Source organism: Lactuca sativa, chromosome 2, assembly GCF_002870075.4.
Source record: "Lactuca sativa cultivar Salinas chromosome 2, Lsat_Salinas_v11, whole genome shotgun sequence".
NCBI classification, from domain to species: Eukaryota; Viridiplantae; Streptophyta; class Magnoliopsida; order Asterales; family Asteraceae; genus Lactuca; species Lactuca sativa.
Window position 1 is genome coordinate 161,958,534 of NC_056624.2, and position 12,945 is coordinate 161,971,478.

The window sequence follows — 12,945 nt, forward strand, 5'->3', positions numbered from 1 at the left end:
GGTACAAGGTGTAATTTCATGGAATTGCATCAGATTCACTTTTTCCTAAAGTAACTAAGATTGGGAATTTTGTAAAAACATTTAGTTACTTTATACTTCATTATACTTTTAATGGAAAAGGTTTGCCCTATCCTACCCGTTCGGCTAACGACCCTCCACCAATCAAGGAAGCGGTGGGTGAGAGTGGACACCCATTAAACGGTCATTTTATAGGCCATAACGTTATACCCCCTTATAGACCGGCTTCGTGAATGAGGCCTACTAACAGTAAGACTAGCAGTTTAAGTTATACATATATAATATTAGACTTTTAATGTTATATATGGTATAAGGGTGTGTTTTACACTTTTAAAATACTAGGTGGTCTAATTTAATAAATTATACTTTTAATTTAATTAAATGTAAATCATATCACTACGGATTTATTAAATCTCTTTTAATTATACACTTAATTAATTTAATAAAACCATAATGGTAAAATTTGAACTTTTTCAAAAAAAATTAGGGTTTTAGAATTAAACATTTTAAAATTAAACTTTTAATTAAAATTTAAATTCTAAAACTTGAGGGCAAGTATTGAAACATTTCAAATCATTATAGTTTAGAATTTAAATATTTTAAAATTAAACTTTTTAATCATAAATTTTAATTCCAAAACTTGAGGGAAAGTTTTGAAACCTTTCAAAACTATTAGATCAAAATACAAATAAGACAATTAAATAATTAATTGGTAATTATCTAGTTATGACCTAATTTAATATTCATGCAAGATAATGATCAAATAATTCAAATAATTTAACATTTATCAAATAAGGTAACAATAATCTAATTAGATGACGAAAATCTTTTATTTTGACAAAGATAATCATAAGGAATCTGTAACAGCCCGGAACCTCAGGTGTTATTTATTCATATATTTTTTGGTGTTTTGTGAGCGGACTCGGCGAGTTGGAGCTCAAACTCGCCGAGTAGGATTGCGGTTTTGGACGTGGGTTCGAGCCTGGACTCGGCGAGTCCACGCTGTTTAATGAAACCCTAATTTCCCGGTCCTGAGCCCTATTTAAGGGACCTTATGGCCTTCATTGCGGCTACCTTCGACCTTGGGAGCACCAGAGCAGCTGAGAGTTCTTGTGAGTGAGATAAGAGGCCATTATTCACCATTTTTGTGTGTATTTGCAAGAAAGGAAGAGGAAAGCCAAGCTAAGGGAGTTGGGGAGCTTAGATCTACTTCCATTTCAGCAGAGGAAGCTAATTGAGGTAACATTCAGAGCTTATTCTCGTGTTTTTCTTGATATGGCCAAATCTAGGGTTTCTTCATGCCTTGTTTGCCTTGTAATTGGAGTATAAGAGGTACCATGGGGAAATGGTACCTAGATCTGGGCCTTAGTAGGTCCAGAGAGTCCCAAATGCCATGCTTTATGCCTTTCCTTTTGAGTTGGAGACTTAGATTTCCTTTTTAAATGTCATTTCATCAAAAGAGGCCTTGTAGGCGTTGCTTGGTAGCCAAGTTTGAGACTTTACGTGATGAATGTGTTTGGGAGGGCTAGATCTATGAGTTGTTGGAGTGGATCTGACCTCAGAAGCGATATTGAGTCGATGCATGGCATGGACTCGCCGAGTCCGAAGAACAGACTCGGCGAGTAGCATGAAGATTGTCCCAACCACTCAGCGAGTGGTCCTGCCGAGTTATGAGTTGACTCAGTGAGTCAGGGAGAGTTAGATAGGGTTGACAGATGGACTGAGTCGAGCTGGAACTCGCCGAGTTGTTCTTGAGACTCGGCGAGTTGAGTCGTGATGGCCCCGCGATTATGCCAGGTGAAACTCGTCGAGTCAGAGAAATACTCGACGTGTCAAGAGAGGATCCAAGGGAGTCAGTGGACACGTGTAGACTTGCCGAGTCACCCTAGTGCACTCGCCGAGTCCGGTCAAAGTTGACCGTTGACTTTTGTTGACTTTTAGGGTTTGGTCAGCGATGTGGCCTTTAGGGCAAGAGAGGGGTAAAATAGTCTTTTACCCTTAAGAGGGTGTCAAGAGAGGGTTGATCCTAGACTCGAGAGTTATATTCATGAGAGTATTTGCCTTATGTGTTAGGCTGTGGCAAGTTCGAGATTCAAGTGTGGGGATATATGCTTTCTGCTTTCCAGGTGAGTCTTCTCACTATACTTTACCTCGAGTAGGTAATCAGAGTTATGTGACAGAGTATGTGTATGTTATGTGTATGTTATGTGTTGTACTGCATGATGTCTATGTGATTTATGCTGTGCATGTTTATAGAGTTGGAACTGGAAGGTTCCCAGAGTTAGAACCGGAGGGTTCACAGAGTTAGAACCAGAGGGTTCATAAAGTAGGGTCCACGGACCCACAGAGTTATAGCCTCGAGTGGCTAATATATGTATGTGTGGTATTTTGGGGAACTCACTAAGCTTCGTGCTTATAGTGTTTTGTGTTATGTGTTTTAGGTTTCTCTCAGGATCATGGGACGGAACCGGCTCGATTGTATACACCAGAGAAAGAGTCATGTTTTGAGGATCCTGGTTTATTATGCAAGTGAAAATGGAATTATGTTTTGTAATTCGACTATGAATGAGATTTTAAGCAAAGTGTTTTTAAGAATTAAACGATTATTTTTAAATGAAAAATTGTTTGAAATTTTCGGTGTTACAGAATCAATAAAATTCGTATTTTATCACTTTGAAACAATTATGACAATTATCCTAAGTCAAAATACGCAAAAAACCCGAAAATCCGTCTGTCTGACAGCTAAACTCGTCGAGTTCACTTTGGAACTCATCGAGTTCATCAAACTCGTCGCGTTCCCAATGGAACTCGTCGAGTTCATCAGACAGACAACCTAAAAATCAAATTTAAAGCATGAATGAACAATCAAGGCATCAATACAATAGAAACCAATCATGGCTCTGATACCACTAATGGGTTTTAGCCATAAGAACATCCTATGTGCTGATGCAAACCCTAATGCTTGGATCTAGGTTTCTCTATTGTACATGCATTCATCCAAGACTTTAAACCCTAGATTTAGCATGTGATAATCGATATTAACATAAGAATAAGGTTTAGATCTTACCTTGATTGTTATATAGCAATTACAATCTAAAATCCTCATTGTAATCTGCTTTTGAAAGCTTAGAGTCACAAGTGTCACTCCTCTAATGGCTCACAAATACCAAGAGCAAGAGGATGAAGAAGGAGAAGACAAGAGGCACCCAAAAACGTATAGAAACCCTAAGGAATCAGTTCACCACATTTTTGGTGCCCTAGGGGTCCTTAAATAGTGAGGCTATTAGGGTTATCTAACAAGGAAACTCTAATTTGACTTCTTAGGCCTTAAGCAGCCCATGACTCCCTCCTTAGAGGCCTTGGACGATTTCTAATGGGGTTCCCCATAGAATTCGTCCACTCCATCCTCTATGGAGTCCATTAGCCCAATATTCAACTATCACACAATTGACAGTTCCAGTCCCCTTTATTTAATTAATAGCTTTTAGCCACAAAATTAATTCTTAAATAATTATTGACTAATATTAATTAAACAATATGATTTCTCCTTTAATATATTATTCACATAATATAATTAATAAATCATAATTAATCCTCTCTCTCTCTCCATAATTCATCCTATCAAGTTGCTTTGGTAAAGGCAACCCAAAAGGACCATGCACCATCGGGTCAAGTACATACAAAAAATATTTATGGACTTAGACACTAATCCAACACAAGGTCGGTAGAAGATTTACATTAACAGACGTCGATCTGATTTAGAGTTCCATGTCAGTAACATGGTTTTATTGAAGGTATCACCCTGGAAGGGTGTAATACGTTTTAGGAAGAGAGGAAAGTTGGGGCCCCGATTCATCGTGTCATTTCGAGTAGTTGCCAGGGTAGGTAGGGTAGCCTATCGATTGGATCTGCCTGAGGAGAACTACTAGAAAAAACAGCCTTTTACGACGCTCATTGCGCGTCGTAAAAGGCTCAGACGACGCGTAAATGCGCGTCAAGGAAGGCCCTGTCATAAAGAGAGACGACGCGCTTTTGCACATCGTCTATAGACGATGCGCAATTATGTCACGCGTTTACGACACACAATGCGTATCAAGGAAGGACCTGTCATAAAGGAAGACGACACGCATTTGCATGTCGTAACCTTACGACGCACGTGTTGATGACACACAATGCGTATCAAGAAAGCCCCTGTCAAGAAAGGTCATGTCATAAATGAAGATGACACACATTTTTGCGTATCATAATTTAAATGTTTAAAAAATATATTATTTATAGATTTACTAATTTTCAAATTAAATAATAAATTAAAAATCTCATAATACAAAATAAAATACCATAAATAACAAAGATAATTCATTTCACTAATATGTCAAATACAAATAATTATTCCAAAAGTGAGTAAATCTTATAAAAAAAATGAACTCATTTATATACAATTGAACTTAAATTCACTTGTTCCATGTAAATGTTGACTCAAGTTTCCATTTTCAATGAACTCATACACCAAAAAAAGGGAGCCCTCCACACAATATCGTATTAAACGCACCTGCAAAATATAAAGTCAAATGTTAAATAAATATGGCCAACTCAAAATCTTGATAAATATATTTATCAATTGAAATACTGCATACCAGGTTTAGATGATGAACACGTGTTAACAGATAAAATAATATAATTATGTCTAAAACTAATATTCCAAACCTCGCCTATGAGTTCTACATAAATAAGTGGCAAAAGTTATGGAAGAAGGCCCTTGATGAGATTTGGCTTGTTGTGGCCAGCTATACTCAAAGCCAAAACAGCTGTACGCCTAACATGCTGCCCATGTTTATCAAAATTTAACAGATCATGCTAATAACTCATACATATAGAATTATAAGGAAAAAAAAGAGTAGGGTTTTCCCCATTCCGTTGAATTAGACAAAACAAAATGTTTTCTTTCCATTCCAATGGAATGAAGAATTCCATTCCTCCCCTGATTCCAACATATATAGAGATACTTACCCTGATCAATTAATTTAATCAAATATGCATAAAAATACCAATCAACCCACCAACACTTTTGTTAAATCAACACAATAACACTATTATTAAAAAAACTATGAATCAAATTTTGTAAAGGAGCTGTGTTTTAAATATTGAGCATGCGAAAGGAACCAACGCTTCATGTGATTTAAGTTTGAAGTAACTCCATTATTCTCTGATGAGGAAGCATCCAGTTCTGTCACATCCATTTTATCACCCGAGATACTTGCTGCAAAAAATTGTACATTTTTTTGTCATTTTTAAAACGATATTCAAATAATTTTCTGTCATGTTTTCACAAACATCATTTATCTAGATAGCACTTTATTAGTGTATCACTTAATGAGGAAAAAAAGCAATTTGAGAAGGGAATAGAAATATACGAAAAGGAAAAAAAATAATAAGAATAAGTACAAGAAACCTGCTCTAGAAATGAAATATGGAGGTAGCTCTCCTAATGCAGTTCCAAGGCCCCAAAGAATAGCTTCTACTTGTACTTGAGGCAAAATGCTGCTAAGTGGAACCTGAACACCTTGAGAGGATAAAAAAAACAATGGAGGCCCAAACTCTGAACAATCCTTTGGAAGCCATGTAGGGCTTCTGTTTAACTTTATTGTATCATAAACAACACTTTTAAGATCCACCCGACCACACTGCATTGCTTTTATTGTGAAGAAAGCAATGTGGGGACCCAGATATAGAACAAAAGTGTGCAGCCCAGACCCTGATCAATTAATTACAAATACAACTTAACAAAACTTCAAAAACTTTGGTTTCTAAAAAAGAACATAATAAATGAAAATGCAAGAATATAATTATCTAAAGGGAAAAATACTGAACAACACTTGTACTTTCACCATTTTATTGATTTAGCCACTGAAGAAGTATTATTTTTTTTTATTAAATTAGCTATTGAACTATTATTATAATAATAATAAATGATAATGGGGATAAAGTTGATTGAGCTCACCAAGACCAATGGAAGATGCAACACCAAGAGCTACCCACCACAGTCCAAACCTTGCATATTCAAGAAGCTCTTCAACATGCTACAAGACCACATGTATCACATATTCATCATTATATATTAATATGTAACATATAATCATGAAAACCAAGGAACTTACAACCTCATCGATAATTTGAAGGAACTTTGAGTACGATGAATCATAGGCAAATAATTTGTTAACAAACAGAATACATATTGAAGATCAATGTACAACTGATTTTGGGTTTTGGTTTGATTTTATGCTTTTCTTGGAAAACAACTAATAAAGATCAATAAATAGAGACAAAAAAAATGGTATTTACTCGGTTTTATGGATGATCTCGTGATCAATAGAAGCTTTCATTTGAGAGAACTCATAGACATCATTATTTCAAATAAAACTGCAGAAATATGTAGTTGTAATGGCCTAATGTAAGTAATAGGCAATAAGAAGTACCTTTCCATGAGGACCATCCACAGACAGAAACAAGAGTCCAGCTGCAACTGTGAGTGTGACAAAAAGCATAAGCCAGACAACATGTGTCAGAAGGTATACCAGTGATCTTGTTATATACTAAAGAACAGCCGCTATAAAAAGCTTCAATGTTTTGAAAGGTTGTGCTATTAATGTCATATTCTCGAGTTCTTGTTTATGCTTCTCACGCAGTCCTACAATTACAAACAAGAAAACCGATTAGCCAAGGAAACAAGGCATCCACTCACCATTAAAAAAATATAAACCCAAAATTGGAAAAAAATCCAAATGGTAAAATGAGAACTTCCATAATTAAGGCTGTGTTTGTTACACGAGACAAAAAAGATTACAGTTTTATCCAATTGACATCAGTCCACTCAATGCACACTAGACACAGAGCAATGCCATTGTGTTGTGTTATGTCTTATGTATATAGACATAGACTATAGAGAGATGATAAATTTTTTCATATGAAAAGAGTGAGGTGATCTTATTAGATCAATTATACAGAGAGAGAGAGAGAGAGAGAGATACAGGAATAAAAACAACCATGGTTCCATTGTGTTAGTTTGATATTATTACATTGTCATATTAGCTTCATGTAAACTCGAGTAACCTAGAGAAAGTTATCCAACAAACTCATTTCACATCTTCAATGACATTTAATCAATATTGTTTCGATTTACCAAATTAAGTAGGTAAAACTTTCTTAGTCTGAAAAAAGAAACAATACAAAACCTCAATGGAAATAGAGTAAGTAAAGTAGACTAAAAAAAACCCTTGCAAAGTGCAACAGACAAAAGATATGAATCAAATAAAATAAGCCAATAAGGCATGGAGAAAGGGATATAATATGTCCCTTGATTTTATAAGGTTAAGAAGAGAGCAAGAATGGTAGCAAGAATCAGCTTGTCACAATGTCAAATCAATTAACCAATGAAAAAGGATAATAATTTAATCTATTAGACAACCCGATCAAAAAAGTTATGGATCTGGACGGATTGAGCTACCTTAGTTATGTCCATGGATTATAGCCAACAACATCAAATGTTAGAGGATTTGATTTAAACAATCCCGACATCTCTAAAATCAAAAGAGGTACCTGAGATCGGCATCTCGAAAGCCTGAGAAGACAACAAGATTTACGAGTGCGATTGAAGTTCTTCTGCACTCACATGCTAAAACGAAAATACATCTTTTGAATCAATTTAAATTCTCGATAAAATCTCAAATCAGTGACAATCGGGATGAATACAAGTCCTAGAAAATTTGATAAACTCACTATTCAAACGGAGCAGGCTAAGATCAGTAACAACGCAAAAGCAGATCTTTGTTGTTGTTACGGGAAGAGGACTTCAGGAAGATATGAGATTCGCAGCATTCACTGATTGTGTGCCGTCTCTCTATGGATATGATTTGTGCTCGCTGTTGCTTGCTTTTCTTGGTCTCGAGTTAGATGTTAAATCAGACAATCCAGCCAACATTGGGACAAAAAGTAAAAAGTGTAGAAAATCTTACATACATCTGGTTGGGATCGAAGATGGATTTAGTTATTTCTCCGTTTCTTTTTCCTTATTCTCTATACATTGTTCTTTTTTTTTTCTCCCTTTTTCCATCTGAAAGTTTCTTAAAATTTTAGGGCTTCTGCACTTGGAGTTTGCTAAAATTTGTTAATCAGTCACACAAACACACCCTTATTTCTCCATTACCGAACAATCACCAGTCATCATCTCCTCACAACCCCTTGACAACCTTCGAACGTCACCTCACACCCTCACCTGCAAATCGAAAAAAAAAAAGAAATAATAAGAAGGGAGAAGAAGGGTTGTGATCGAACCAGAGCAAGAAAAGGGGAAGAAAGAGGAAGAAAAGGCACATCTTTTCTTTTTTCTTTTCGCTCTCAAACTCTAGCTGTAAATAGGAAAGCACGAGAGATATTGGGAGAATAGATACAAGAGAGACAAAGATATCCATTCAGGTACGGTTGAGAGGTGAGAACATATAATCATTTGAAGAAGAAGGAATTTGGATGGGTGAGGGCGGGGACGAGGAAAACCTGTTTCCTGTGAGATCCAGCGCATAAAAGCCCTAGTTCTTCCAATTTTGGGATGGCGTGTATTTAATGTCTCAGAGGGAGAAAATGGTAGATAAAAGAGGATAGTTGACATCGTTGACCACTATATCGCTGCCAAACTCCAAAAATACGAAAGGGAGGAAGAGTTATAGCCGCATAATGAGGTCTAGGGTTTATAGAGAAAATGAGAAGCACAGAGTGAAGGTTGTCAGCTGATGGGGAGGATGAATTCGTTATTCCTTCCCGAACAGCAACAAATTTATCACAGAACGAAACCTGCAAATGAGGTCTAGGGTTTACATAGAAACCCTAAAAGATGGAAGAAAAGCGGGGTTTTTAATTTTTTAGGATTTCATTTCCCCCTGCTATTAAAGGATGGAACGCGCGTTCCATTAAAATTTATAAAGCGACATCCTTAGATGACACACATGTGCCCTCCGTGTTTTTTTTTGTTTAGACACTAATTTAAGGGCACACAATAATGCATGACCTAAATCCTTAAATTTTTTGAAGAGACGTATCTTTTTTAATGTCACTCTCTTTAGCGTAACATAAATCAATGAGTGTCGTGGTTTGCGCGTCGTAAAAGGGTCTTTTTCTTGTAGTGGAGGTTAGTCATATTCACTACAACTTCCATCTTTCATAGCTTCGGAAGTGTGTAGCTAGTGATTCAGTAATGGTTCTTTTGGATGATATTCATGTTGATGATCACGTGAGTTATTGTAACACCCCGATTTCAGGTACTTTTAGTAATTATTGAATCTTTATCAAAAGTGGCACATTTGGTCCGTTGGAGAAAAAGACTTGCAAAATTGGTCGTACGTAGGGAATACGTAAAACTACGCGCAACGTACTCATGCAGCATGAAAGACCGGGGATGGCCGGATATTACATTGGGTGTACGTGTGGTACATCGGGCGTACTAGCCCAAACTTCAAACCCTAATTGTAATGGTTGCCCCATATTTAAAGAACATTATGTCTTCATTTGGTCGTCCTTATTAGACACCAAACCATCTCTAAAACCCTAATCCCGAGTTGAGTTTCTTATGTGAGTTTTTGCAAGTTTTTGAGTGTCATTGGTGCTTTTAGTGGAAGAAGGAGACTAGAGAAGAAGGAGTGGGTGCTATCAAGCTTGTAGATCTAGAAACCTTTCCTCTTTGTGCGTCATTTTCACTTATAAAGTCTATACCTTGGCAAGCTTTTCTTTAGATCTCGATGGTTGAAGTTTTATGAACTTTTGTCCCCAAGATTGGACCTTTATGAGTTTTGATAACTCTAAGAAGTTGTAGCTATCATTTCATGCATTTTAGGACCTATAGATTCATAAAAATGATTCCTTGATCATTCCCTTTGGCTCATGCATGAGTGAAGTAGCTTAGGGTGTGTTAGAAGCTAAAGATTGTTGCATTGGGTCCTTCTTATCCATTCAAAGGCTTAAAGCCATCGACTTTATGGGTCAATACATCTTAGAATGGTCAGATTTGTGGTTGGGTTAGTTGTCTTAAGGGATTAAGACATAAAGAAGGTAAAACTGGAAACAGACGGATTATGTCGTGCGTACTTCTCGTTACACCCTGCATAGCCGGTTCCAGCCCTGACCCTATGTTGTTTGAGTTGTACACCCCGCGTAAGAAGAAGTACGCCCAATGTACTCGCTTAGTAGTTGACTTTGACCTTTGTTTAAGATTTAGGGTTTTGGCCCATGAGAAGGGCAAAATAATATTTTTCCCTTAGAAGGTTTAGGTGTGGGATCTGGACTCGCAAGTGAGTTTTGGACCTTAATTATTAATTAGGGTTAATTATTTTGTTGACTAGGTAGAGTCTAAATATGGCAGTTCGGGTGTTAGATTTACTTGTCGTCGGTATCAGGTGAGTCTCCTCACTTATTCTTACCTGTGTGGTCGAATAGTTGTATATGTAATGACCATTTGGTTTTAGCTGTTATGATTATGTTATGCTATTTATATGTGACTGAGGCTGCTGATAGTCTCCATGGTTGCAGATAACCCACAGGGCATGCTGTCAGCCCAATAGGACAGCTGATAGTCCCCAGGGTTGCTGATAACCCATAGTTGTTATTTATGTTGTGTTGTATATGGTATCTTGGGGAACTCACTATGCTTCGTGCTTACAATTGTTGATTTGTACGTGGCAGGTACTTCTACGGATCGCAGGAATGAGAAGGTCTGATTGTACACCCTCGCTGAGAGTTTTACTACTGGGACATGTTTATAAACTCTGATATTTATGAAACTTTTTGCTTTGGATAATTATGTATTTGATAACTTGTCTTGTGAAACCTTATTTTTGATAAAGTACAAATGAAAAATTTGGGCTAAAATTTGAGCTGTTTCAATTTGGTATCAAAGCCCTGGTTTGAGGGATTTGGATGAACCTCTGGGTGATTCCAAACTCAAAATAAGGATCTGAATTTTTTTAAAAAATTAACAAGAAATGAAGACTTTTACATGAGAAAAACCCATAAAAGTTTTGTGTACAATTGCCCAATGCTCAAGTGGTAGTTTCCCAAATACTTCAATTTATATTATGAGTAGTGTAGAGCAGATATGTGTATATTATGAGATGATAGAATTGCATGCTAGCTAGGGGTAGGCTAAGGAATTTGCAGAGTTAGTGTGAAAATGTTGCATGATTTGTGATGCCTTAGCCTAGGAGTTCATTCTTATGAGATGAATATGTCATTACTATTTGCTTAGTATATGCTACATAGTTGTACATAGTTCGGATTTTATAGCCTTAGAATGCCTGATTTAGCCTTTATTCATGCTCTTTGTTTGGTTGTGGATTTGAGTTAGGATCTTTTATTCAAATTTCTATTGAGTCTCGTATTATGTACAATTGGCATATGCGAAGCAAATAGTGAAGGCAGCGGAGATCTTGTGAGGCAGAGCAGTGTTGGGAGCAGTCTAGAGTCAGAGTCTAGATGCTTAGTTGTGGTTTTAAGGAACCAGTAGGGCGAGTCCATAACTGATTTGAAGAGGTAGGGTCCTTGCAACTTGGGGTCTTGAGGGGACAAATCGACACAAATACGGGTTGGTGTAGCAGGTAATATTGGGCCCGTACTGCTGGAAGCACTGGATCCGTATGCGGCTCGAGGAATAACCTGAAGGAAATAAAGAGCTTGTAGGGGTGTGAGTGTCAATATATGCGCTTTAGCCTATTTTCTAATAATTTTCTTATGTGTTTCAGTATGGTGGTTACTCGAGGTTCAGGTTCCAGTGACCCCGAGAGGCCGAGTGCCAACAATCATGAGATCCGCAGAATGTTGTCGCAGAGGTAGCCACAACAATCAGAGAGGCTATTCCAGAGATGTTTGGGTCTATCGAGACCATGATGGTTGAGACTTTGGACGAGCGTTATGCTGCTGTCACTGACGTTGTTGCTGCTGCAGCCACTGCAGCTGTTGCTCTTGCGAGGCTATAGAGGGGTGATTCGTTGTGGTACCGGGAGTTCACCAACACGAATCCACCCGAGTTTGATAGGATCCAATATTCAATTGTTGCTATGAGATAGATCTCTGATGTTGATGGATGTTTCTATACCTGCTCCTGTCCGGAGAATCTGAGGGTTCTGCTTCGCTTGGGTGCGAAGGACGGGTGCAAGTTTGTGACAGATGACTACTCTATTGCAGAGCATACTGCGGTGACTTGGGAGAGATTTACTGAGATGTTTAGGGTCGAGTTTATACCTGTGGTTGAGTGCGAAAGGTTGGCCCATGAGTTCTTGTCTCTCAAGCAGAAGATAGAGACAGTGACAGAGATCACCAAGATGTTTCATGATAGGGATTTGTTTTTCCTTGAGCATGTGTCACGGAGCAGGCCCGTGTGAGTCACTATTTGAGTATTCTAAGGAAGGATATTCGGGAGTTTGTGGTGAACACCACATATCAAAAAATTTTTGAATTGCAGATCAATGCCAGGAGGAGAGAGATTGAGTTGGAGACCCAGGCTTGGGAGGAGAGGGAGAGCCAGGGGAGAGATAGAAGGCTAGTGCAGTCGCTGCTTGCGACTAACCGGCCCAAGCCCTTTGATCACAGAGCTCGAGGCCAGAAGGGCCACATTTACGGAAAGTGCGGAAGGGACACGAGGGACCCTGTCGATTCAAGTCAGCTTGCTACCTATGTGGCAAGGAGGTGCATTTGGCTAGGGATTACCCCAAGGGATTTTGGGTTTGTTTCAACTACAACTACACAGGCCACATAAAGGAAGATTGTCCCCGGCTTGCATCTAGGGCGGTTCAGACTCCGGCCCTCACGACCCTGCATATCACTAATGGCCGACAGGGGAAAGCTGAGGCACCAAGGGCTCGAGGAAGAGCATTTTGGTTGACTGCAGAGGAG

The 12,945-nt window shown here is 38.0% G+C and overlaps 1 protein-coding gene across 1 annotated transcript; it reads right to left on the bottom strand.

The window, feature by feature from the left end:
- Positions 1 to 4,517: 4,517 nt before the first annotated feature.
- Positions 4,518 to 5,906, bottom strand: LOC111915955 (vacuole membrane protein KMS1). The gene is made up of 5 exons (XM_052768967.1): positions 5,882 to 5,906; positions 5,468 to 5,770; positions 5,179 to 5,275; positions 5,064 to 5,080; positions 4,518 to 4,567 (listed from the first exon to the last, which is right to left on the bottom strand). Exons 1-5 carry the CDS (start codon positions 5,904 to 5,906, stop codon positions 4,518 to 4,520), a joined length of 492 nt encoding a protein of 163 aa, XP_052624927.1.
- Positions 5,907 to 12,945: the final 7,039 nt, after the last annotated feature.